Consider the following 27,017-nt stretch of genomic DNA (forward strand, 5'->3'; position numbering starts at 1 on the left):
CATATAGGAAGGTATAGTGGACTCATATGGAATAACTTGGATGCACAAGCAGTATTCCCACTTAGTACAAGTGAAGGCTAGCAAAAGACTGGGAAGCGACCAACTAGAGAGCGACAACAGTCATGAACATGCATTAAAACTAATAAACATTGAGTACAAGCATGAGGAGGATACAATCCACCATGAACATAAATATCGTGAAGGCTATGTTGATTTGTTTCAACTACATGCGTGAACATCTGCCAAGTCGAGTCACTTAAATCATTCAAAGGAGGATACCACCCCACTATACCACATCACAACCATTTTAATAACATGTTGGCACGCAAGGTAAACCATTATAACTCATAGCTAATCAAGCATGGCATAAGCAACTATGATCTCTAATTGTCATTGCAAACATGTTTATTCATAATAGGCTGAATCAGGAACGATGAACTAATCATATTTACAAAAACAAGAGAGGTCGAGTTCATACCAGCTTCTCTCATCTCAATCAGTCCATCATATATCGTCATTATTGCCTTTCACTTGCACGACCGAACGATGTGAAAATAATAAGAGTGCACGTGCATTGGACTAAGCTGAAATCTGCGAGCATTCAATAAACAGGAGAAGACAAGGCAATATGGGCTCTTGGTTAAATCAACAATAATGCATATAGGAGCCACTTCAACAATTTAATTATGGTCTTCTCCTATCGACCCCCAAAGAAAAGAAAAGAAATAAAACTATTTACACGGGAAAGCTCCCAACAAGCAAAAGAAGAACAGGAAATCTTTTTGGGTTTTTTTTTAATTATTACTACTACAGCAAGAAAAGTAAACTAACTAAAAGCTACAACTAATTTCTTTTTTGGTTTTTCTTAAGGTTTATCAAACACACAAGAAGAAAGCAAGAAAAAGGAAAATAAACTAGCATGGATAATACAATGAAAAAGTATGAGCACCGACATCTAGCGATGAGTGTGTGAACATAAATGTAATGTAGGTGAGAAATACGTACTCCCCCAAGCTTAGGCTTTTGGCCTAAGTTGGTCTATTGCCACGGATGGCCTGGCGGATATCCAAAGTTGTAGTTGGGGTCGTACTGAGATGAAGAAGACTCTGATTGCCATTGGTTGGCAATCATCTCCGGATCCCACTGGTAGTTAGACTGTCATGGAGGTTCAAATTGTGGTTCCGGCTCTGTGACTGATGTAGGGTTCCGGTAGGCGTGAATGGCCGCCAGCGGAACGAGATACGGACCTGCAGATAAATCAAACAGGGAAGGAGCAGGCAAGGTAATAATCTCAGGGTGATGTTTATCAAAGAATAATTTGTATTTAAGCGCCCCTTCTCTATTCTTAACAATAAAGTCATGTGCTACCATACTCTTATAATTTAAATAAACAGTGGGCAGCTTCTTCCTTTTCATAGTGCCTAATAGGTATGTTATAGTGTGCAGCAAGGCGTGAAGCGTAAATACCTCCAAAGATGGGGCCCTTTGTACGGTTCAAACTTAACTGTTTGGCAACAATACCGCCCATACTAACAGTATTATCACAGAATAAACCATGGAACAAAATAATAATATCAGGAACACTAAGGTTTCCACAGTTTCCGCGACCAATTAAGCAACGACTAGCAAATATGGCAAAGTAGCGTAAAACAGGAAAATGTATGCTAGTGATTCTTGCATCGGAAACCTTCCTAGTTTCCCCTACAATAATAGTGTCAATAAACCCGTCCACATCTTTACGATGTGGTTCTTCTAAGCTACCCTCGAAAGGTATTTTGCAAACCTTACAAAATTCATCTAGTGACATCTTCTTAACCACATCATATAAATGAAACTCTACTGAAGGAAGTGATTCCTTAGGATAATAGTAGAAGTTTTGCACAAAAGTATTGGTGAGTAAGAGATACTGTTCACGTTGGTCGCGGAGGAAGTCGGTGAGGCCTGCATTCTCAGCCAATTCATAAAAATCATCATAAATCCTGGCTGCTCTCAAGAAATCATTGGAAGGCCATTCACACGGCCGAACCTCCGTGGTGCGAGGCAGATTATATTTGGGCCTCTCCGCTTCTTCACTTTGCTTTTCTTTCGAGCTACGGCTCGATGAGCCTCTCAAAAATCTCTTCATTATTTTCTGAAATTTCTGAAATTTTTAGTAACTTCAAATAAAAGTGAAACAAGCTCAACAAAATTGATAGCAACTACTCCTACAAGTGTCTAGACCCTATATCATGCATTAGAACTACTTGGAACCATATAAATTTGACATGCAAGCTCAAGAACATGGTCACCTAGGCAGCACAAATTTGCAATGAATAAAGCACTAGAACAAAACTAATTGGACCAATGGACGAGTCACATACCAAGGAACAATCTCCCCAAGCAGTTTTGTGAGAGGTGCTTTGAGCAAGGAGATCGAAAATCGCAGCAAAATGAGCTAGAACTCGTGCTTGAGCTGGATGGTGGTTTTTTTGGGAGGAAGAAGAAGTGTGTGGGTGCAGGAATAAGTGGAGGGGAGCCACCATGGGCCCACGAGGCAGGGGGCGCGCCCTGGACCCTCGTGGCCAAGTGTTTGCTCCCCCTGCTGTGTTCTCAGTGCCAGATATTCTCAAATATTCCAGAAAAAATCATATTCCAATTTCAGGGCATTTGGAGAACTTTTATTTTTGGGGTATTTTTATATTGCACGGATAATTCAGAAAACAGACAGTAAAATACTATTTTTTCTTTATTTCAACTAAATAACAGAAAGTAGAAGGAGGGTACAGAAGTTTGTGCTTTCTAACTTCATCCATCTCATGCTAACAAACCCATTCCGAATAACATGGAACCGGAGAAATTTTGAATAACACTATGTTACCTCAACGGGGATATGCACATCCCCAATAATAAGAATATCATATTTCTTCTTGACAGTAGGTAGAGGAAATTCAAAATCTCCAAAAATAATCGATGGAATTTTTCCAATAGAATTGATACTGTGGACTTGAGGTTGTTTCCTCAGAAAGTGTACCGTATGCTCAGTACCATTAACATGAAAAGTGACATTGCCTTTGTTGCAATCAATAACAGCCCCTGCAGTATTCAAAAAAGGTCTTCCAAGAATAATAGACATACTATCGTCCTTGGGAATATCAAGAATAACAAATTCCGTTAAAATAGTAACGTTTGCAACCACAACAGGCACATCCTCACAAATACCGACAGGTATGGCAGTTGATTTATCAGCCATTTGCAAAGATATTTCAGTAGGTGTCAACTTATTCAAATCAAGTCTACGATATAAAGAGAGAGGCATAACACTAACACCGGCTCCAAGATCACATAAAGCAGTTTTAACATAGTTTCTTTTAATGAAGCATGGTATAGTGGGTACTCCTGGATCTCCAAATTTCTTAGGTATTCCACCCTTAAAAGTATAATTAGCAAGCATGGTGGAAATTTCAGCTTCCGGTATCTTTCTTTTATTAGTGACAATTTCTTTCATATACTTAGCATAAGGATTCATTTTGAGCATATCAGTTAATCGCATACGCAAAAAGATAGGTCTAATCATTTCAGCAAAGCGCTCAAAATCCTCATCATCCTTTTTCTTGGATGGTTTGGGAGGAAAAGGCATGGGTTTCTGAACCCATGGTTCTCTTTCTTTACCGTGTTTCCTAGCAACAAAGTCTCTCTTATCATAACGTTGATTCTTTGATTGTGGGTTATCAAGATCAACAGCAGGTTCAATTTCTACATCATTATCATTACTAGGTTGAGCATCATCATGAACATCTTCATTAATATTTTCACTTGGTTCATGTTCATTACCAGATTGTGTTTCAGCATCAGAAATAGAAATATCATTTGGATTCTTAGGTGTTTCAGCAATAGGTTCACTAGAAGCATGCAAAGTCCTATCATTTTTCTTTTTCTTCCTTTTAGAAGGACTAGGTGCATCTATATTATTTCTCTGAGAATCTTGCTCAATTCTCTTAGGATGGCCTTCAGGATACAAAGGTTCCTGAGTCATTTTACCAGTTCTAGTAGCCACTCTAATAGCATAATCATTATTCTTACTATTCAATTCATTGAGCAAATCATTTTGAGCTTTAAGTACTTGTTCTACTTGAGTGGTAACCATAGAAGCATTGATGCGGAGCATCCTACGATCATCCCCATGGACCTACCATCGTCTCATCAAGAGCCAAGAGGACCCATGACACGAGCACGAGCTAGAGCTCTCGAGAACGAGGTGACTTCCTTCCTTAGTGATATCATGTACGATCCACTCGAGACATGGCTACTACCTAAGTCTGATATGCTATGCATGATCAGCTGTCAAGAGGACCCTCCCGAAGATGCTCGTGAAGACGGACAAGCCGCCAAGTCCATGGATGAAGAGAACCAACGGAAACGTGCAAGTTCACCTTCCAGGCCCCAGACAACCGTCCAAGGCCCCGGACATCCGGCCCCTGGAGCGACCACACCAGCCGAAGCTCTGCCGTCCACGTCTACAGGGCCCGGACATCCGGCGTCCAGCCCGGACATCCGGCCCGAGCCCGGAAATCCGACCAGAAGCCCGGAAATCCGGCGCCATGCACCAGAACCTACAGAAGCTATTGCCCCCAGCCCGGACATCCGACTCCTCCTGAAGGCCCGGACATCCGGCCCGACGCCCGGACATCCGGCTCCGCCTGTCTGCGCACAGTAAAGGGCCGAGGTCCATGTACCTCTTCGCCCCCCTAGACTATATATACTCCATCCCCTTCCTCTTTCTAGGGTTAGCAAAGGATTAGCTCATTTAGAGATAGAGCTTTGCTCATCCATATCGGATCTACTCCACGAGAGAGACCGCGGCCCCTCTACGGAGACGATCCACCTTGGATTTAAGACCTCCTCATGGAGAGGACCCCCATCAAGACCTCCGCACGGAGAAGAACCAGTTACCCTTTGTATTGTCCTTTGTTGGACTTGGATCTTGTATCTTACCTTTGTGTTCATTGATCTAGCGCATGTGTGATCTATTCTTGTTGGTGGAGTGATTCTCTCGTGTTTTCCCTCGTGTTTCTCCTCGTGTTCTTCGAGTTCCTCTTTGGGATCCGCTCCTTTCGTGAAAGATCGGCCACCTAGGGTTCCACCCTACATCATCTTGGTATCATGAGCCACGTTGATCACGATTTCGGAGCCCCCTCTCTTTGTTTTCTAGCTTGATTTTGTTGTTTTTCGTCCTAATCCGAAAATTGCCCCACAAAAATAGCCCCAATTTTTTTTGTGATTTGTTGGTGTGATGAAGTTTTGTTGGATTTGATCCGCGGATTTCGTGTGTTGCAGGTAGATCGAGCTTTTCCCCATCTTTTCCCCAATTTCCATCCACAAAATCTTCCGAATTTTGCCCCGGATTTGACCTCTCCACGCGGTGTTCTTCGAGTTCGTCCACGGATCCCGAGCCCGGACATCCGGCTCGACAGCCCGGACATCCGGCCCCTGACAGCATCACTTCCATCCTCCACTCCGTTTACCGCCTAACTTTCGTCCAACTTTGTTCCAGAGCCCACATACACTTCCGCATACCACCACCACTTCCGCATAGCACCACCATAGCCCTTCCCGCTACCAACTCCGACAATTTTGATCCGTTTTGCTTTGAGAATTTGAGTTGTGGTTTCCGTGTCCTATTGTGTTTCGGCTATCTAGGTACGGTTCGGCATCAACATCACCACCGCTCATCTTCGCCAAGGACTACTACGAACGGCTACATCACAATTGTGGTATCAACCTCACCTTGGTATCACTTTGGTATCGTGATATCATCATACTCTCTTGCATTTGCATTGATAACCCCATGGCCTTACTTTTGCGTAGCTTACCCATCGAGACTAGCCTTTGAGTATTGCCGGCAACGTGACTTGTGCACATTAGTGATCATACTTCCCATAGCATACATACCATCATCGTGTTGCATACCTTGGTATCATCTTTTGTGTCACAAAGTTGTCTTCGCATACACAATTGCTATCTTGGTTCGTGAAGCATTGCATGAGAAAAGAGCTCAAACAACAAAGAGCCAAACAAGCTTTTAAGCAAAAGAAGAAAGATAAGCAAAGATCTTATAAGCAACAACCATAGCATCATACAACATTAAGATTGTCATACTCGATCATCTTGGATCAAAAGCATAGAAACATCATACATATAGCATACTTGGGATAGAAGTCGTTGCATTTTTGCTTAGTAGGTTGTGCACAAGTTCGTATCCGCCTATTGTGCAATCGTGCTAGCGTCTCTCTAGTGTTGTGCAACAAGAGCATCTTGGTGGATTCCACATTTTGGCTCACCCTTGGTTGCACAACCCCACATTATCTGTTTGCGTGTGTGTTTCCGTGTACCATATCTTGCTATTGGTCTACTTGTTGCATTTGCAAATTTGTGAATCTTTTCCAACATTATTGAGTCTCACTTACAATTGCATCAAATTTTGTGCCACCATCCTAACCAAGCTCTACCATAAGCTTTTACTTGTGTAGGTGTGAGAACCGACAAGAATTGGTACCAATTGTGCTATTTCCTTGCTACACATTGGAGTGATCTTTGATCCATTTTCAACATCGGTCAAGGTACATTTGGTATTGGTTCTTCTCTTTCTCCCACTCACATATCTTTGTTTGGAATGATGGATATGCCAAGTACTTCTACCAACCCACTCTTCTTGGAGCAAGACGACGACATGTCATCCTACGTCACCATGACTCAACTATTTGGTGCACATCGGGCTTTGCATCAAGAACAACTTGCTTTGGGAGACCGCATCGACAATCTCGCCACCGACCTACGACAATCCGAGCAACGTACAAGAGACTACTTCGACACATCCATGAGTTCCCTCAAAGAAGATATCCGAACCATGATGGTCCGCTCTTCTACAACTTCGTCCTCGTCAAGACGGAGCCGCTCAAGTCGACACTCCGACGACACCCTCTCCGGTTCAAGTACACCGACATCGAACACTCTTCGTCGTGCCACGCGTCAAGACCGTCAAGCTAACTGCAATCCTCTACACGACACCCACTCTCAAGAGCACCGACATCGTCAAAACCAAGCTGCTTTCGCACAAGCACAAGAACGGCAACGCCAACGACAACAAGAACAAGAGGAGCGAGCGCGACAACATCAAGATGCACAAGACGCCGAGGCGCAACGTCAAGAACAACAACTATGTGAAGCTCAAGCACTTGAGGCGCAACGTGCCCTTCAAGATTCAAGTCGTGCCGCAGCCAATCGAGGCTGACAAGCTCGACTACATCAAGAAGCACTTCGCGACGAAGCTCAAGAAAGGATTTACAAAGCACGTCAAGATCGACAAGCTCCTCCTCAAGCGAGACAAGAACGTCAAGTCCATCGAGAACAAGAATACAATGGACCCCCTCCTCGCCAAGAGCAACATGAGGTCGACAACCCTCCTCGCCAAGAGCAACATGAGGAAGACAACCCTCCTCGCCAAGAGCAACATGAGATTGTCAATCCTCAACGACATGGGCGTCATCATCCCCGACCCCAACACAATGAAGAGCAACGATATGGCAAGCTAAAGTTCACCATGCCCAAGTTTACCGGAAGCAGTGACCCCGAAGAGTACATATCATGGGCATTGAAGGTTGACAAAATCTTCCGCTTGCACAACTACGAAGAAGAGAAGAAGATCGCAATGGCATCCCTCAAATTCCAAGACTACGTCCTCATTTGGTGGGAACAAGTCATTGAGCGCCGAGCGGCAAGAGGTGAACCACCCATCACCAATTGGGCACAAATGAAGGATGCCATGAGAGCACGATAATCGTGCCAAACTACTACAACCGCGACCTCTTCAAGAAACTCGAACAACTCAAGCAAGGAACCAAGAGCGTTGAAGAGTACTACAAGGAAATGGAGATTGCCATGATACGAGCCAATGTCAAAGAAGATGAGGAGCAAACTATGGCGCGTTTCTTGAATGGACTCAATCACCCTATCAAGAAGATTGCCGACTTCCAACCATACTTGAACCTCATCGAGCTAGTGCATCAAGCTACCAAAGCGGAACGGCAAGTACAAGACGACTTCAAGTATGCCAACTTCTCATCCAAGTCCTATGGCCTCTCCAACAATCAAGCTTCGACGACTCCGACACATTCTACTTCAACCAAGCCATCTACAAGCAACGGCGACAAGTCAAGTTACAAGAGAACTTCGACAAGCTCAAGTCGTCCTCCTACTACAAGCAACTTCAAGCCGAAAGCTTCATCATCATCTACTCCAACCAATGAGACCATCAAGACAAGTTCCATCAAATGTTTCACATGCGGAGGCCGAGGCCACAAGTCCTTCGAGTGCACAAACAAGCGCACCATGATCCTCAACGACGACGGAACCTACGACTCCATGAGTGAAGGAGAAATGGAAGCCCTTGAGCAAGTGGCCATGCACCGACAAGTGAAGAATGAAGAAGAAGATGATCACATCTTTTGTGACGAAGACTCAAGTCCCGCTCTTGTTGTCTCCAAGGTCTTGACTCTTCAACATCAACAAGACGAAGATCAAAGATGCCATATCTTCCACACAAAGGCCGGCATCAATGGACGGTCCGTCAAGGTCATCATCGATGGAGGGAGTTGCCATAACTTGGCAACTGAAGAACTATGCTCCAAACTCCAATTGGTCAAGATGAAGCACCCGCACCCCTACAAGGTTCAATGGTTAAGCGACACCGGCACCATACAAGTCGAGCATAGAGTACAAGTCTCTTTCAAGATCGGCGCCTATGAAGACACTTTGGAGTGTGATGTCCTTCCGATGACCGTTTGCCACCTCCTTCTTGGACGGCCATGGCAATTTGACCGAGGTGTCATTCACAATGGGCGTACAAATCACTATAGCTTCAAGATGAAAGGGAAAGAGTTTGTGCTACGACCTATGTCTCCAAGCCAAGTGCTCGCCGACAAGCAACACACCCATCGTGGAGAGAGTAGTGAGAGAGTGAACCACCAAAAAGAGAGTGAGCGCCACAAGCCAAATTGAGTGCCTCCACGATGAGCGACAAGAAAAACTTAGTTCTCTTTGCCACCAAACGTGAGATGAGAGAAGTGTGTGAGAACCCATCCAGTGTCCTACACTATGTCCTATTGTGCAAGGACGAGGCACCAAAAGCTAACACCTCTCACAATCTACCTTTAGTGTTATCTTCTTTATTGCAGGAATTCCAAGATGTTTTCCCCGATGAGCTACCTCCGGGTCTACCTCCACTACGAGGCATTGAGCACCGAATCGATCTCATCCCCGGAGCGCCGCTTCCAAACAAAGCTCCCTACCGCGTCAACCCCGAAGAAACCAAAGAAATACAAAGACAAGTAAAGCATCTCATAGATCATGGACATCTGTGTGAAAGTTTGAGTCCTTGTGCCGTACCGGTCATTCTTGTGCCAAAACGAGACGGTAGCTTTCGCATGTGCTCCGATTGTAGACCTATCAATGCTATCACCGTTCGATATAGGTACCCCATTCCACGCCTTGATGATATGCTTGATGAGCTTAGCGGTGCCACTATTTTTTCCAAATATGATCTTAAAAGTGGTTACTATCAAATCCGCATACAAGAGGGTGATGAATGGAAAACCGCTTTCAAAACCAAGTTTGGTCTATATGAGTGGTTAGTCATGCCTATGGGTTTATCGGAAGCACCCGGTACCTTCATGCGTCTTATGCATTATGTGTTTCGCCCTTACATTGGTGAATTTGTTGTTGTCTACTTTGATGATATCCTTGTGTTTAGCAAATCTCTCAAAGAGCATGTCACCCACCTTCGCACCGTGCTACAAACTCTTCGAAAAGAGCAACTTTATGCTAATATGGAAAAATGCCTTTTGGTGTTGATAAGCTTGTTTTCTTGGGTTTCGTAGTATCTTCTAAGGGTGTTCATGTTGATGAATCTAAGATCAATGCTATTAAAACTTGGCCCCAACCAACCAATTTGCAACAAGTGCATAGTTTTCTTGGTTTAGCCGGTTTCTACCGTAGATTTGTGAAGGATTTTAGCACCATTGCTTCACCTTTGCATGCTTTGAGTAAGAAAAATGCACCGTTTGTTTGGGGAACATCCCAAGATATCGCTTTCAATGAGCTTAAGAATTTGCTTACTCATGCTCCCGTGCTTGCATTACCCAATTTTGACAAACCTTTTGAAATTCATTGCGATGCTAGTGGTAATGGCATAGGAGGTGTGTTAACACAAGAGAAGCGCCCCATTGCATACTTTAGTGAGAAACACTCCGGAACGCAAATCAATTACCCCATATATGACAAAGAGCTATATGCTTTAGTGCGAGTCTTGCGTGAACGGGAACATTACCTTCGCCCTCATGAGTTCATCATCCATACCGACCATGAAACGCTTAAATATCTTAAGGGTCAGACTAAGTTGAACAAGCGTCATGCTAAGTGGAGTGAATTTATTGAGTCATTTCCTTATATCATCAAGTACATTAAAGGTAAGGAAAATGTTGTGGCGGATGCACTTTCCCGTATATGCATGCTTGTTACTCAACTTGAGTTAAATGTCATTGGCTTTGAGCATATAAAAGACTTGTATGAGCATGATCCTACATTTGCTATTCCTTATGCCAAGTGTTTGACGCATGCTTCTTGGGATCGATACTACATCAAAGATGGATATCTTATGAGAGCTAACAAACTTTGCATTCCCGAGTCCTCTCTTCGCTTGTTGCTTTTGCAGGAATCTCATGGAGGCGGACTCATGGGACACTTTGGACGCGACAAGACATTTGCTACGCTCTCCAAGAACTACTTTTGGCCCAAGATGTTTCGCGACGTCAATCGCTTCACCAACCGATGCTCTACATGTCGCAAAGCTAAGTCTAAAGCCCAATCTCATGGCCTCTATATGCCACTTCCAATTCCATATCATCCATGGGAAGATATTAGCATGGATTTTGTGCTTGGTTTGCCTAGAACTCAAAATGGCAAGGATTCCATTTTTGTTGTTGTGGACCGATTCTCCAAAATGGCACATTTCATTCCTTGCAACAAGATAGACGATGCTTCACATGTTGCAAATTTGTTTTGTAGGGAAATCTTGCGCCTTCATGGAGTGCCAAAGACGATTGTCTCGGACCGCGACGTCAAGTTCTTGAGTTACTTTTGGAGACCTGTGCGCCAAGCTCGGAATCAAGCTTTTGTTCTCTTCGGCATACCATCCACAAACTGACGGCCAAACAGAGGTGACGAACCGCACGCTCTCCACTCTACTACGCGTGTTGATAAAGAAGAACATCAAGGAGTGGGAGGAGTGCCTACCCATCGCCGAGTACGCCTACAACCGAGCAAGACATTCGACTACCGGCAAGTCCCCCTTCGTGGTCGTCTATGGCTTCAACCCATTGTCACCATTGGACATTCTACCTCTATCGCTACAAGAGCGCACAAACATGGACGCGAGTGCCCGAGTCAACTTCCTCAAGAAGATGCATGAAGATACAAGGAACACCATCGAGCGCCAAGTACAACGACTCGCGACCAAGCTCAACGTCAACAAGCAACCCATGATGTTCAATGTTGGAGATCTTGTGTGGCTACACCTTCGCAAGGATCGCTTCCCCAATGAACGCAAGTCCAAGCTACTACCCCGAGCGGATGGACCCTTCAAGGTGCTTGCACGCTACAACAACAACACATACAAGATCGACATCCCACGCGACAAGTATTCCGTGAGCGACATCTTCAACATCAAAGATCTCTCCCCGTACCATGGTGATGAGGATTTTGATCCGAGGTCGGATCTTTCCCAAGGGAGGGGAGATGATGCGGAGCATCCTACGATCATCCCCATGGACCTACCATCGTCTCATCAAGAGCCAAGAGGACCCATGACACGAGCACGAGCTAGAGCTCTCGAGAATGAGGTGACTTCCTTCCTTAGTGATATCACGTATGATCCAGTCGAGACATGGCTACTACCTAAGTCCGATATGCTATGCATGATCAGGTGTCAAGAGGACCCTCCCGAAGATGCTCGTGAAGACGGACAAGCCGCCAAGTCCATGGATGAAGAGAACCAACGGAAACGGGCAAGTTCACCTTCCAGGCCCCGGACATCCGGCCAAGGCCCTGGACATCCGGCCCCTGGAGCGACCACACCAGCCGAAGCCCTGCCGTCCATGTCTACAGGGCCCGAACATCCGGCGTCCAGCCCGGACATCCGGCCCGAGCCCAGAAATCCGGCCAGAAGCCCGGAAATCCGGCGCCACGCACTAGAACCTACAGAAGCTATTGCCGCCAGCCCGGACATCCGGCCCCCAGCCCGGACATCCGGCCCCCAGCCCGGACATCCGGCTCCTCCTGAAGGCCCGGACATCCGGCCCGACGCCCGGACATCCGGCTCCGCCTGTCTGCGCACAGTAAAGGGCCGAGGCCCATGTACCTCTTCGCCCCCCTAGACTATATATACTCCATCCCTTCCTCTTTCTAGGGTTAGCAAAGGATTATCTCATTTAGAGATAGAGCTTTGCTCATCCATATCGGATCTACTCCACGAGAGAGACCGCGACCCCTCTACGGAGACGATCCACCTTGGATTCAAGACCTCCTCACGGAGAAGAACCGGTTACCCTTTGTATCGTCCTTTGTTGGACTTGGATCTTGTATCTTACCTTTGTGTTCATCGATCTAGCGCATGTGTGATCTATTCTTGTTGGTTGAGTGATTCTCTCGTGTTTTCCCTCGTGTTTCCCCTTATGTTCTTCGAGTTCCTCTTTGGGATCCGCTCCTTTCGTGAAAGATCGGCCACCTAGGGTTCCACCCTACATCAAGCATGTTTACTAATGAGTTTAAGTTCACCTTTAACTCTAGACATATAATCACCCAAGTGTTCAAGCGTATCGGAATTGTATTTCAATTATCTACCAAAATAAGCATTGAAGTTTTCTTGTTTGACAATAAAATTATCAAACTCTTCTAAGCATTGTCTAGCAGACTTATAGTGAGGAATGTCACCTTCATCAAATCTATAGAGAGAATTTACCTTTACTACCTGTGTCGGGTTATCAAGACCATGTGTTTCTTCAATAGGTGAAGGATTAAGATCATATATTTCTTCAACAGGAGGTAAATTAAGACCATGTATTTCTTCAATAGGTGGTAAATTCTTAACATCTTCAGCTTTAATACCCTTTTCTTTCATAGATTTCTTTGCCTCTTGCATATCTTCATGACTGAGAAATAGAACACCTCTTTTCTTAGGAATTGGATTAGGAATAGGTTCAGGAGCAGGCTCAGGAAGTGTCCAATTATTTTCATTTGTCAACATATTATTCAATAGAATTTCAGCTTCATCCGGTTTCCTTTCCCTGAAAACAGAACCAGCACAACTATCCAGGTAATCTCTGGAAGCATCGGTTAGTCCATTATAGAAGATATCAAGTATTTCATTTTTCTTAAGAGGATGATCAGGCAAAGCATTAAGTAATTGGAGAAGCCTCCCCCAAGCTTGTGGGAGACTCTTTTCTTCAGTTTGCACAAAATTATATATATCCCTTAAAGCAGCTTGTTTCTTATGAGCAGGAAAATGTTTAGCAGAGAAGTAATAAATCATATCCTGGGGACTACGCACACAACCAGGATCAAGAGAATTAAACCATATCTTGGCATCACCCTTTAATGAAAACGGAAATATTTTAAGGATATAAAGGTAGCGAGTTCTCTCATCATTAGTGAACAGGGTGGCTATATCATTTAATTTAGTAAGATGTGCCACAACAGTTTCAGATTCATAGCCATAAAAAGGATCAGATTCAACCAAAGTAATTGTATCAGGATCAACAGAGAATTCATAATCCTTATCAGTAACACAGATAGGTGAAGTAGCAAAAGCAGGGTTGGGTTTCATTCTAGTATTAAGAGATTGCTGCTTCCATTTAGCTAATAACTTCTTAAGATCACTTCTATCATTGCAAGCAAGAATAGCTCTAGCAGATTCTTCATCCAGAACATAACCCTCAGGCACAACAGGCAATTCATATTTATTAGGGGGAGAGTCTTCATCATCACTATCTTCAATATTATCAGTTTCAATAATTTTATTCTCTCTAGCCCTAGCAAGTTGTTCATCAAGAAATTCACCAAGTGGCACAGTAGTATCAAGCATAGAAGTAGTTTCATCATAAGTATCATGCATAGCAGAAGTGGCATCATCAATAACATGCGACATATCAGAATTAATAGCAAAAGAAGGTTTAGGTGTCGCAAGCTTACTCAAAACAGAAGGTGAATCAAGTGCAGAGCTAGATGGCAGTTCCTTACCTCCCCTCGTAGTTGAGGGATAAATTTTTGTTTTTGCGTCTTTCAAGTTCTTCATAGTGACCAGCAGATATAAATCCCAAGTGACTCAAAGAATAGAGCTATGCTCCCCGACAACGGCGCCAGAAAATAGTCTTGATAACCCACAAGTATAGGGGATCGCAACAGTTTTCGAGGGTAGAGTATTCAACCCAAATTTATTGATTCGACACAAGGGGAGCCAAAGAATATTCTCAAGTATTAGCAGTTGAGTTGTCAATTCAATCACACCTGGATAACTTAATATCTGCAGCAAAGTATTTAGTAGCAAAGTAGTATGGAAGTAACGGTAACGATAGCAAAAGTAATATTTTTGGCTTTTGTAGTGATTGTAACAGTAGCAACGGTAAAGTAAATAAGCGAAGAACAATATGTGAAAAGCTCGTAGGCATTGGATCGGTGATAGAGAATTATGCCGGATGCGGTTCATCCTGTAACAGTCATAACATAGGGTGACACAGAACTAGCTCCAATTCATCAATGTAATGTAGGCATGTATTCCGAATATAGTCATATGTGCTTATGGAAAAGAACTTGCATGACATCTTTTGTCCTACCCTCCCGTGGCAGCGGGGTCCTATCGGAAACTAAGGGATATTAAGGCCTCCTTTTAATAGAGTACCGGACCAAAGCATTAACACATAGTGAATACATGAACTCCTCAAACTAAGGTCATCACCGGGAGTGGTCCCGATTATTGTCACTTCGGGGTTGCCGGATCATAACACATAGTAGGTGACTATAGACTTGCAAGATAGGATCAAGTACTCACATATATTCATGAAAACATAATAGGTTCAGATCTGAAATCATGGCACTCGGGCCCTAGTGACAAGCATTAAGCATAGCAAAGTCATAGCAACATCAATCTCAGAACATAGTGGATACTAGGGATCAAACCCTAACAAAACTAACTCGATTACATGATAAATCTCATCCAACCCATCACCGTCCAGCAAGCCTACGATGGAATTACTCACGCACGGCGGTGAGCATCATGAAATTGGTGATGGAGGATGGTTGATGATGACGACGGCGACGGATTCCCGTCTCCGGAGCCCCGAACGGACTCCAGATCAGCCCTCCCGAGAGGTTTTAGGGCTTGGCGGCGGCTCCGTATCGTAAAACGCGATGAATCTTTCTCTCTGATTTTTTTTCTCCCCGAACACGAATATATGGAGTTGGAGTTGTGGTCGGTGGAGCGTCAGGGGGCCACGAGGCAGGGGGCGCGCCCCCCACCCTCGTGGACAGGTGGAGGCCCCCCTGACGTGGATTCTTCTTCCAGTATTTTTATTATTTTCCAAAAATAAGTTCCGTGGAGTTTCAGGTCATTCCGAGAACGTTTGTTTCTGCACATAAATAACACCATGGAAAGTCTGCTGAAAACAGCGTCAGTCCGGGTTAGTTCCATTCAAATCATGCAAGTTAGAGTCCAAAACAAGGGCAAAAGTGTTTGGAAAACTAGATACGACGGAGACGTATCAGCAAGTCGCCGTCTTTGGCGGCTTGTTTAGGGATCCGGTTGGATCTATCCTACGCTACCCTTGAAGAAGTTGATCCGGCCCTTGTGGTGTGAAAGCAGTGTGGCGGCCCTCAAGAGGCTGCACGTCGGCCAGTGCGGGGAGCACGGCTCTAGAGGCCGATGAGCGGTGCTTGTGTGGCTCGCCCGTGGGCCCGATCTGGGACCAAGCGAGTTATGGTGTCTGAATGGCGTATCTAGTGGCGGAGGCCGCTAGACGTTGTTGCAGCGCACACAACAACCATCGAAAATTAAGGTGCTTCGACAACAACCAAAGTGGTGAGATGGCGTTTTCTTTTCCAGTGTATTCCTCATCAATCAACAATCTAGTAGAGAGATGGGATAGCAAACATTGGTGGTTGACATCTGGGTTGTGTTCCCATGACTTAGCCTTTTAACTAGATCTGGCACCATCAACGTTTGTGCATCGTTTCCTTGTTTAGTGTATTGGTTTGAAATTGTACTTCAAGGGTGATAGCTCCAGGTTTGACTTACGGTTAGATCGGCCAACATCACCATACCAGCGGTAATTTCTTCTTGAAGGCATGGTCTTGGAGCATTACACTTTTTGTTAACTCATATGTCACTTAGTGGATTATGGTCCACAATCACAAGGCTTGCGGTAGGACTTCGAAGATGCTATCGGGAAGCATCTCCTATATGGATGTCCTGAATTTTCTTTCTTTCCTTGTAAGCCGACTTGTTTGGCATCAATGTTTGACAGTGTTTTCAATAATTAGTAAAATATGGATGTGTGCATCAAAATGCAGGGGTTGAGTTATCTTCATTTTAGAAAATGGAACATTATATTATTAGTATTAAAACAAAAGGCAAAGCAAGCTATCACGATTCGTTCACATTGATTCAAATGTCTTTGCTATTGATTCTAAGCTTTTTTCCTTCTTCAAATAGGATGAAGGACGTATACTAGATAAAATCAGCCCTTATAAGAACTTCCTTACAAGGATAATAAACTACATGCAAGCCCTTGAAGAAATCAGCACCGTCTTTTTTCTGCATCCATCAATAGCGTGCAATAAGTAAAGCTCGCACCCGTTTCTGGGTCTCCGTCTTAGCAGAACAATCATGTTGACACATGCTGAGTGGGCAACTAGGAGGGCCAGAAAATAGTCCCAACTTCTGCTAGACGGATAAAGGGGAGACAAACATCGCTAGATCGCCTCCGGAGCACCATATGATTGAGCTCCATCGGGCGGAGAAGGAACCGAAGAAAGAAACATGATGTGACATCATTCTGTCCCTAGGGCGTCGTCGGTCACATAGAAAACAATGAAGACCAAAACGAGGCACAAGATCTCGCCATCACTGAAGCTTCACACGCCCTCCACCGATGCTAAACAACATCATTGGAACGAGGACATGGCGTGGAGAACTTATTCCTAGCCGCCCATCACCTCACCACTGTCAGCCATACACTTAGATTTACCTAATTAAAGATAGGTCGATCAGAGTTGTACAGACAACCCAAACCAGGGTTCCCCCCACCTCGTCAATGCGGGAAAGCACCTAGAAGTGAGGGGAAACCGGCAACGGTGGCAGCCCTAAGAAGGAAACCTAGTCACACTTGAATCCCCATTTTGATTCTAAGCTGCAGCAGTTATGATTTAGTTAGTTGATAGTAACATTTATGTTTATCTTGAAGCAGGCATGCCTGATCCCTTGAGCAATCCGAATCATGCATTGGAAAACTTGCACCAATTATTTCATCAAGAAGCTCAGCCAGACAAAAACGCGGGCTTCTCTTCAACGGAAGCGTTTAACTATGCATAATAAATTAAAGAGAGACGGCTACATTAGCATCAACGACAGTTTGGCCGAGTGGTCTAAGGCGCCAGATTTAGGCTCTGGTCCGAAAGGGCGTGGGTTCAAATCCCACAGCTGTCATATTTTTTGTACTTATTAAACTTCGGTTTTAAACTAAACTATCATCTCTGCAAGAGAACGTTTTTTTTTTTTTTGCATTGAACCTTCGGTTTCAAACTATTGCCTTTTCTTTTGAGAAACAGTTTCAAACTATTACCTGTGCAGGAGAACATACATCTTGCAAGCCCACCACCGTTCATCATCGTTCGCCCGACGTTGTGAAATGCTAAACCAAGATATGTATGTTGATCAATGATCACGTCCAAAAATAGCTCAATCTACAATCAGGAAATAAAGTTTCCAGCACAGCACACCACCATTCGGCAACCATTAAACTCTTTGCAGGCAATTCAGGCAAGTGTTGATAAGTTTTCTATCGTCGGCTTCACGCTGCGCGAATAAACGCGAGCAGGATTTTCCGCCCATAACTGACCCGTTAACACCTTCCGCATTTGCACCGCCATCAGACGCGCCTCCCCACGCCCGAAACCTCCTATATATACGGCTGACGGATATGTATGCTCCCATGATCTGTGCCAGTGTGTGCATTGCTCGCCCGTCGGCCTCCAGTCTTACTCGTACGTGCGTACACTGCCGCATTTTCGATCACGATCCTCGCGGAGTAGAATTCCTGCGCCGAAGCTCTCTCGAACGCATGGCTTTGCCCGGAACCCGCATGGCCTTCCTGTCCATGCTGGTGGTCGTCGCGGCGCTGGCCGTGCCGGCGGTGAGAGCGGCGACCGACGCGCGCTGGGCGAACCACGGGCACCACCGGCACGCGCCTCCGCCCCCTGCCGTTCCTCCATCCTCCTCCGGGCCCGCCCCGGCTCCGTCCCCTACGGGTCACGCGGCGGCGAGCCCGTCTCCCGGCACGCCGGCGCCGGCCACGAGCTCGCCCGCCCCGTCGCCCGCCGTGGAGAGCAAGAGTGCCGCCGCGGCCTTCTCGCCGTTGTCTTGGCCGGCCGTGCTCGTGGGCGCTGCCGCCGTGGTGATGTTCTGATCGAGCGATCGTAGTTGATCTCCTCTTCGAAGCTGTCCCGGCTGGCCGGCGCTGCACCAGCCCTTGATTAGTTTCTGCATTGTTTTTTTTTTTTTGAAGCAACAAGTAGTGTCTACAGCACCCGTCTGAACTTTTTCGTTCTCCTGAGTTATATGTATCACAGTTTATTTATTTATTTTCGTATTTGCTATGGTGTGCCGAGTGGTGGCCTATGATTATTATTTGTTGAACAAGATATAGGTCTATGTTGCCATTGTGTTCTGAAGTCTGAACTGGTGTGTTTCTGTAAGTATTTGTGGTGTGGACGATTCGCGTGATTTTGGTTTTATTCAACCGTTGGGACAGTGCATGCTGAGCCGAAACCGGAAGGCCGGTCGCCTCCTGGAATGCAGCCGCAGCCTACGCTCCCTCCTCTCCTCTCCCTCTTCCCGTCCCTCCGTTCTCAGGCATAGCGGGGAAGGATCGCCTGTTGATCGACGCACGGCACGGCACGGCATTTCCCAGCCACCGCACGGCAGACCTCGCTGAGTAACGCGAGAGATAATGGCAGGATCACCGGAGGAGGAAAGAACAGCTCCGGAGGCCAGCAGGAGGAGCAACGCCGGCAGCAGTAGCTGTAGTAGCTCCAGCAGCAGCAGCAGCAGCGACGATGACGTGCCGGTAGAGCACATCGCAGTAACCGTCGGCGGGCCGGACGGAAGGGACCCTACTGAAGAGCCCGCTGCCGTCGACGGCGCCACCGGCGGCGTCGTGAACGCGCGAGGACAGCAATGTGACCAAAAGGTTCGCGTCAGGCTTGCACAAATAACATCAACCTTGCATTTCTCATCAAAATATGAAAAAAAATGCAGTTTGCATTCTGAAGATTGAAATGGCATTCGTTTCTGAAAGGTGGCTGCAGGGAGGCTCAAGCTCAACGTCAGGAGGAGCGATCTCGTGTTGACGCTGATGGTTGCAGGAGGGGTTGCGGTCGCCGTTGCAGCAGCTTTCCTCGCCAGCAAAAAGCGTTGATGCTGGTGGCATCAGGGAATAGCCCCTCTCCCCTGTTTTCGCCGGGCCTTTGGAAAGACCCATCTGTATTTTTCTTTGCCACTGTTTCATAACGTATCAAAAAGGAATAAAAGACAAGATTTTTTGCGGCGTCAAGAATCAATTGCAAAGCTGCCCCGCTCTACCATCGTCTCAAGAATCTATGTTGAGAAGAATCCATTTCCCTGGCATACGCCCATATCAGAATCTCCCTAGAAATTGCATTCACTCGCACTGCTACATACTCCTTCCCTCCGTTCCTAAATATAAGTCTTTTTAGAGATTGCAATATGGACTGCATACGGAGCAAAATGAGTAAATCTACACTCTAAACTAAACTACGTCTATATACATCTGTATATAGTACATATTGAAATCTCTAAAAAGACTTATATTTAAGAACGGAGGGAGTAGATGAGATAAAATTCTGGGCCAAGCCCCAGCTGTATATTGTATACCTCTGGAACTCATGTTCTATCCTTTTCATGAGTATCTTTGCTACTATCAGGATAAGGTGAAAAGTAACGGATGTCAGATGTACAGTACATAGAAGAACAGAAGGTTTTTCTCTGACAGACCACCCTACAACATTGAGCTATTGTCACAAGCAGTTACTTGTAATATTCAAATACACCTTCGCCCTTTATTACTCCATGACTATATCTCTATCAATTTTAGACGAGTAAAGTTAAATAGTCTACGCCATAATGTTAAAGAAAGAGCTGTTGACACAATCTACACCATCTTTGGAACCACAAGCCCATAGCGGTCAGGACCTAGCTGCCACTTTCTTCCTTGAGGATCTCTGCTACTTCATTCCTGATACCCTCACGGAATGATATAAAACCATTACCACTTGCATACCCCGAACCATCAACATCTTGCTCTTCAATAAGATAGTTCTCAAACAACGATGAATCATCTTGTCCTCCACGCACAATCATAAGCTTTGGTGTGATACACCTGTCCTGCTTCAACGCATTAATCGTTGTTCTCAAAAGACCTGCACGATATTTTTAGTTGCCAACAAATTAAGCGCCGAGACAGGCAAAAAAACAAACAACATGCCCAACGTATTGTAAAAGGGTGATACTTACAGTCATGGGGTGGAGGAAAAGGAAGTGAAGGATCAGCAGTCAATGAATAGTAAACAACAAGGTTGGTAAACGCATCCAGAAGAAATATCGGGCTCTCACTCATCGTCAGAGCAGCACGGCTCAGAGTGTGCCGTGGGAATGCTTGCTTGTTAGGTGAGGAGTACGAAATTAAAAGTGGATATATAGCTTTGGCTAGAGAAGATGGCTCCAGTGAGCTGCAAGAATAGTTCAGAGGGGACTTACAAACTTTCAAGTGAGAAAATTAATTCGCATTGATTCACAAAAATGCATGAGATATCACTCCAGCAGCAACAAAGTATTAAATTTTGTTGCCATATCAGTTACAGCAGCAGAAACAAGTTTTTGGACATTCTCCGAGACATACAGGCACCAGGCTTTGTGAACCGCATTACAAAACGAAAAAATTACGTACCTGAAAAGGCACTGAAGATATATCCTGTAATCTGGGTGGATGCCTTCTTCATGCAAGCGAAGAAGAGGGCTCCTCAACAATCCAAACACAAACTGAGGTATCATTTGCAGATGGGGGCATTGTGAGAAGTCTATATCAATGTGCGATTCTGGTGTTCGTGGATCAGATCTCAACGCATCATTATACCGAGTTATAAGGATAGCCAGCCAATCATGCACCGAATTTCTGCCTTCTCTAACCCCATTTTCCAGTGAAACTAGAATAACCTGATGGCAGCGTTTCAGAGGAGAATCAAGTTAGGATGACAAAAATAGTATCCATGTGCACCTCTTAAAAGCAATAACTTCCTAGGGTGTGCATTAACGAAAAGGCAGAACATCTTTCCTGCAAAAAAAAAGGATCGGCTAGAAGAATCTTCGCTAGTCGAAATCCACACAGAATTAACCCAATGGCCAAACCATTTCTAATGTTAACGGTATATCTTACAACTAATCACCTCCTACATTTATCTGTCAACGATCTTTCCTATCTCAAGCTGCTGAATATCTACATGTGCATGATTAAACGAACTAAACATGAATACCTTATGAACAAGGATATGTAGGACAGCCTCTTGATCGACACTGTCATATATTTCATTGATATTATTAGCCGGCCGATACTGCAATGTCCTTATTCTCAACCGTCTCTTGAGACAAAACCTGTAGCCGCGGAGATGTAGCATTACAAACAACAAAAGTAAGTTTTTGGACAGTACATGTTTCAGTTGGCTACATGGACACTAGCAAACAAAGTGAAAAATGAAAAATGGAATGAAGAGATTATAACATGAATAACAAATGCAAGCACAAGCAATAGCTGACATAAACCAAAAATATTAACATCACAGGAGGTGAGGCATCCAAAAGCTAGTTAACGCTTGAAAACTAAGAAGGATGTCTGGGAAATTAAATAATTCAGGTATCTCGTACCTTGGATATGATTGTGGGCCATTCCCTGATGCCACCTCCACAGGCTCAATGACACTGTACTGAAAAGCGATCTGTACAACAGCAGGTTCTGTGTGCCTATAAATATCGAAAATCACATTAACTGATTCTGGTGAGAAGTGTCAGACTTGCACAATAAATGAATAGGATCCACCAAAAAATAAGTTTCTTCGGAGCAAAAATAGTTATGCTTTTACAGCACAAAAGCTCTCTTAGATACTCTATATATGATCATGTAATGGAAATGATTTGCCCATAGAATGTTGAGTTACCCATCCATGTACATTATAATCGGCAACCTACTACATTTCACATGGCTGTCATGAGATAAGGGTTTGAGCAGTTAGACAAGACTTTGCTTTGCACTTACTCTGTTTGTGTCCACCTTGATTACTAGAAAAAAAAACTGCAAGCAAAAGGATTTAATTGTGGGAATTTCTCTAACACAGAACAGCAGAAACTACGCTGAATAAATCTAATTTACGTAAATCATATCATATCAGAACTTTTTCACCCATAGCATAGGCATATCAGATAGTATCTTATATCTGCACACCACATACGCTTGGCATGGATTACAATTCAACACATTCATTATCAACATGAATTGATACACAAAATGGTGAAGATACCTGGAGAAGCCATCAGCATGGGTAAAGTCAAAGTCATAGGCATATGTAGCAAAAGAATCACAGCAGATAATATGTTGCACATTTTCATATTGAGGATCAGGGAAGAAATGGCCATACTGCAAAAAGATGGATACATTGAAAATTAAACAGTACAATATAGTTAAGGGTCAAATCCTTATCTGTCACTGCAAAGTTTTGTAACTGTTATGCCACTCATTGCATCAATGACATGTGGGTCCAGACCTAACAGGTCAGTGGCACCCAACGTGGGTTACAAAACTTTGCAGTGACACACATGGGATTTAATCCTACAGATAACGTGAAGACAGGTAGCTTGAATGCTTACAGAGTGGCCAGGCTCAAAATCAGGCGATGTTCTCAGCCTGAGAACACAACCAAATGCATAGGGTCGACTCAACAGGCGATATCTGTTTGGAAGAAAAGGCAAGGCAATGAGGAAAAGACCATTCACATCTTATCGAGTTATCAGGAACCTAGGCAGTGGAATTTCAAAAATAAAATACAGAGGATAATCATAGGATCAAGCTCACATGTCCTGGGGAAGTGTTGAATCATCCGCATTTGCATAGAGAAATAATGAGCCACCACTTTCGATACTTAAGAACTTCAACGAAGCCAAATCGGTGTATTCATCAGTTACAGCAAATATGTCTACACATACTCCTGCTTGAACAGCAACAGCTGCCTGTTTCAAAATTTCACTGAGCTCACTAAAGGATAGACACGGTCAAGCAAATGTAACTATTTTTCTCTAGAAAATCAACAGAAGCTTACTAGATCTCTATAGAAAGGTATCTGCTCAGGGAGCAACGCGAGGTCAGCATCTTCCCCTTTGCTAGCATATTGCTCACCATATCTCCTAGTGTCTAGTTGACCATCTCCATAATCAGGAGCACCAGAAAGAAAAGCAAATACCCTAGCTGTTCTTGAATTAAGAAGAAACAGTTGGTACTTAGGCACACAAACAGCAAGTACAAAAACTCTTTGCAAAATACAAATATCTTTACAAACATAATTGCCTACCTGACAAGAAGCATTTTAAAAATTGCAGAAATGGAAGTGCTAACTTACCCAAAGCAAAAGTAGAACCATACTCTGAACTCAAGTAGTCAATTAGAGAAGACATGGCTGTTCCAAAACCCCGCCCGCCAAGCAAAACTGTATCTGCTTCCTGCCCAGAAGCAGCGCCTCTCTCCCATGAAGATGTAGGCCGCAGTGTGTCCAGGGCAGCGGCAATTTGGTCCTTGCATGTATCAACCTGCTCATAGGTTCACTTACAGTTAAAGTCTATCCTGAGACTGACTAAACCAATCTGTAACACTCCATATAGTTCTGTAACATACAGGGGCCAAAAAGGAAAGTAGGGGCATGGCATCTTCAAGGGCGACAGCCAGCCCATCTTCTTCTGAGTCTGGAGGGATGAAAACATTTTTCACAACAGGGACTGGACCTTGTACATCATACAACCCAATCTTGTGGCTGAATGTCATAAGCCCAAACAGGGAGCCTGGAATCAGAGCTGTTGCACAGAGAAAACCCAATTGAGAAAAAAGGGGAAACTTGACTCACTAACGATACAGCGTTGTTTGAGCAACCAAAAATCAGCAAATTACGCATGTTAACCTTCTAGCGCTGCCAGAAGCGCACTCTTGATGAGTTCCAGGAACTCTTCAGAACCTGAAGACATTGAAACAGAGCAATAATCAATGCTTATGATAATCATATAAAGCATAGCACAACCATGACAGACTATTTGAGGATCCAACTGAAATTTGATCGCGGAACATGAAGACTAGTAAACGCAAATTCGATCCAACTGAAATTGAGCTATACGCGTTCACTCTAATTATTCTAGGTTATATGGTTCTCTTCTAGGTGACTTACTTGGGTAACGCCATACGAGATGAAACTCGCTGGTAAAATTAACTTCCAGCAATACAGAATTTCATGATCGCGAGGCATTAAGCAGCATAATTTGACTTACAAGCGAGATCCACCGCCGCCACATAGACAGGCCGTGCCAGCACACCGTCACCTGCACCATCCGCCACATCCACTGCACAAACACAATACATGGGGTCACACTTGTACATTGAAGGCCATGAGAAACCAACTCAAAATCACAAAGCTCCAGAAGGCACAGTCGCTCGCGCGCAAACAGAAAGGGAGGCAGGCGCAACTACCTGGCATCTCGAAGTCGATGAAGGAGGCGTTGAGCTCGGGGCAGGCTTCCGGGCGCTGGAAGCGGTGGAGGGCGTCGTCGTCGAAGCCGTTGAGGGTGCTGCAGAGCGCGCAGGCCCAGCCCCAGCGCTCCACGTCGCAGTAGGTGTTGAAGTAGGCCCAGCAGCGCTCGCAGCGCGGGAGGCGGTCGCCGCGGCCGGCGGTGGCGGGCGGCTGGCCGGTCTCGTCGGCGGCGGTGAAGGGCGTCACGGAGATGCCCCACTGGATGCCGCACTCGTCCAGCGCCCCCTGCGTCACGGGGAAGCGGGAGACCGTCGCGCGCACCGCCATGGCGACGGGGTCGCGGGCTCCGGCCGGGATCGGCGAGGTGGGGCGGAAGGGGCGAGGGGGCGCGACTCGCGGCCGCCACGATCTGACACACTGGCCCTGAGACTCGGACTGACGCCGCACGCGGTAATCGACGCATTTTTGCGTTTCGCGATGTGTACAGGTTTATCTAAGCCGCACGTTGATGATCTTACGGTCCTGCTGGGTTTAAAATACGTCACCGGTCCTCGTTTCGGACGGAAGTCGTTTACGAAATGGAAAGCAGTATACACTGAGAAGTATTTGACGGATCTAGGTTTTCTTCATTTGTGCCTTTTTTTTACATGGTAATACGTGTCTCATTTATATAGAATAAAGATCAAGTTACAAGGCACGTAAGCACCGACCATACATGACTGAATGAAAAGATAAAAAAATTCTATGCAAAATACCAGCGTCTGTCCCTTTCCTTTTTTTTGCGGAGGAAAGCATTTCATTACTTAATTGATAATGTTTTTACAGTCATTCACAATGATAATGCTAATCTCCGGAGGAACATTTGCTAACCAACATGCCGTTCGTTCTTGTGCTCGTCCAATGGATGCCATAGCATGCGCAACCATGTTCTGCGTCCGACTAATCTTCTTGATTTGAGCTTGCCTCTCCTTCAGTAGGTCTGAGATTTCAGCCACTTGGTACATGTTTCTCGATCGATCTGGTGGGCGAGCATTGATCAGAGACAAAATTTCAGCACAGTCCGTCTCCACTAGTAGCGGCTTCTGGGACCAATGCAACGCCAGCTTGAGTCCCTCCTCACATGCAGCGAGCTCAGCCTCGAGCGGCCCATGGCAGTTTAAGAGCCATCTACAAGCGGTATAGATCACCTGGCCAGTATGGTCACGCAGGACCATGCCCGCTCCTGCGGATCCGCCGGCAGCGACATACGATCCATCAAAGTTTAGCTTGACATGATTTTCTGGCGGAGGTTCCCATGATGCCGTGACCGGACGTCTTGGCTCGCTGCTGGTGCTATGCAGTACTGCCCCTTCCAATATATTTGGTAGCTTCCCCTTGATGATATCTGCGTGCGGATACTGACTGATCATGAGTAGTGATTCCGCATAGCTGCACAAAAAACGTTTAGACACTTCAACGGGGATCATTGGCTTCTCATGGGTAAGCTCATTGTGTACATGCCACACGCGCCATAGCACCATGAGTACAAGCATGCGTTGTGTGTCGTTCAGCTCCTGTAGCAGCATTAACAACCAGTCTGGCTGTGTATTTCTGAGAGATTCAATAGGTGGTAAATCCCAGACCCTTCGCATTGCGTCCCACAAGTTCTGAGCATGAGGGCATCGGACTAGAGCATGATGAGCCGTTTCTTCCTCTTGCCCGCAGATCGTACAAATACCATCCAGCTCCATGTATCGCCGCTTCTTGCTCGCCCTAGTAGCCAGTGCCTCCCGAGCAGTTTTCCAGGCGAAGACGCGAACCTTCGCTGGAGCCCCACATCTCTACTTCTAATGGACGACTTCATGAATAGTCCGCGCGGTTTATTTTCG

The 27,017-nt window shown here is 45.2% G+C and overlaps 2 protein-coding genes and 1 non-coding gene across 3 annotated transcripts; 2 read left to right on the forward strand and 1 right to left on the reverse strand.

Annotated features, from left to right (window-relative positions):
- Window positions 1-17,705: 17,705 nt before the first annotated feature.
- Window positions 17,706-17,785, forward strand: TRNAL-UAG (transfer RNA leucine (anticodon UAG)). The gene has a single exon. It is a non-coding gene; the product is annotated as a tRNA-Leu (tRNA).
- Window positions 17,786-19,134: 1,349 nt separating this feature from the next.
- Window positions 19,135-19,900, forward strand: LOC123170336 (uncharacterized). The gene is made up of 2 exons (XM_044588191.1): window positions 19,135-19,547; window positions 19,656-19,900. The coding sequence occupies exons 1-2, from the start codon at window positions 19,308-19,310 to the stop codon at window positions 19,773-19,775; spliced, it is 360 nt and encodes a 119-aa protein (XP_044444126.1). The 5' UTR covers window positions 19,135-19,307; the 3' UTR covers window positions 19,776-19,900.
- A 341-nt stretch (window positions 19,901-20,241) lies between these two features.
- Window positions 20,242-25,596, reverse strand: LOC123182173 (protein transport protein SEC24). The gene is made up of 14 exons (XM_044594650.1): window positions 25,149-25,596; window positions 24,950-25,021; window positions 24,589-24,642; window positions 24,309-24,484; window positions 24,037-24,223; window positions 23,740-23,885; window positions 23,496-23,650; window positions 23,291-23,372; window positions 22,945-23,060; window positions 22,295-22,390; window positions 21,907-22,024; window positions 21,324-21,589; window positions 20,891-21,105; window positions 20,242-20,796 (listed from the first exon to the last, which is right to left on the reverse strand). The coding sequence occupies exons 1-14, from the start codon at window positions 25,474-25,476 to the stop codon at window positions 20,570-20,572; spliced, it is 2,238 nt and encodes a 745-aa protein (XP_044450585.1). The 5' UTR covers window positions 25,477-25,596; the 3' UTR covers window positions 20,242-20,569.
- Window positions 25,597-27,017: the final 1,421 nt, after the last annotated feature.

This window comes from Triticum aestivum, chromosome 1D (assembly GCF_018294505.1).
Source record: "Triticum aestivum cultivar Chinese Spring chromosome 1D, IWGSC CS RefSeq v2.1, whole genome shotgun sequence".
Taxonomy (NCBI): domain Eukaryota; kingdom Viridiplantae; phylum Streptophyta; class Magnoliopsida; order Poales; family Poaceae; genus Triticum; species Triticum aestivum.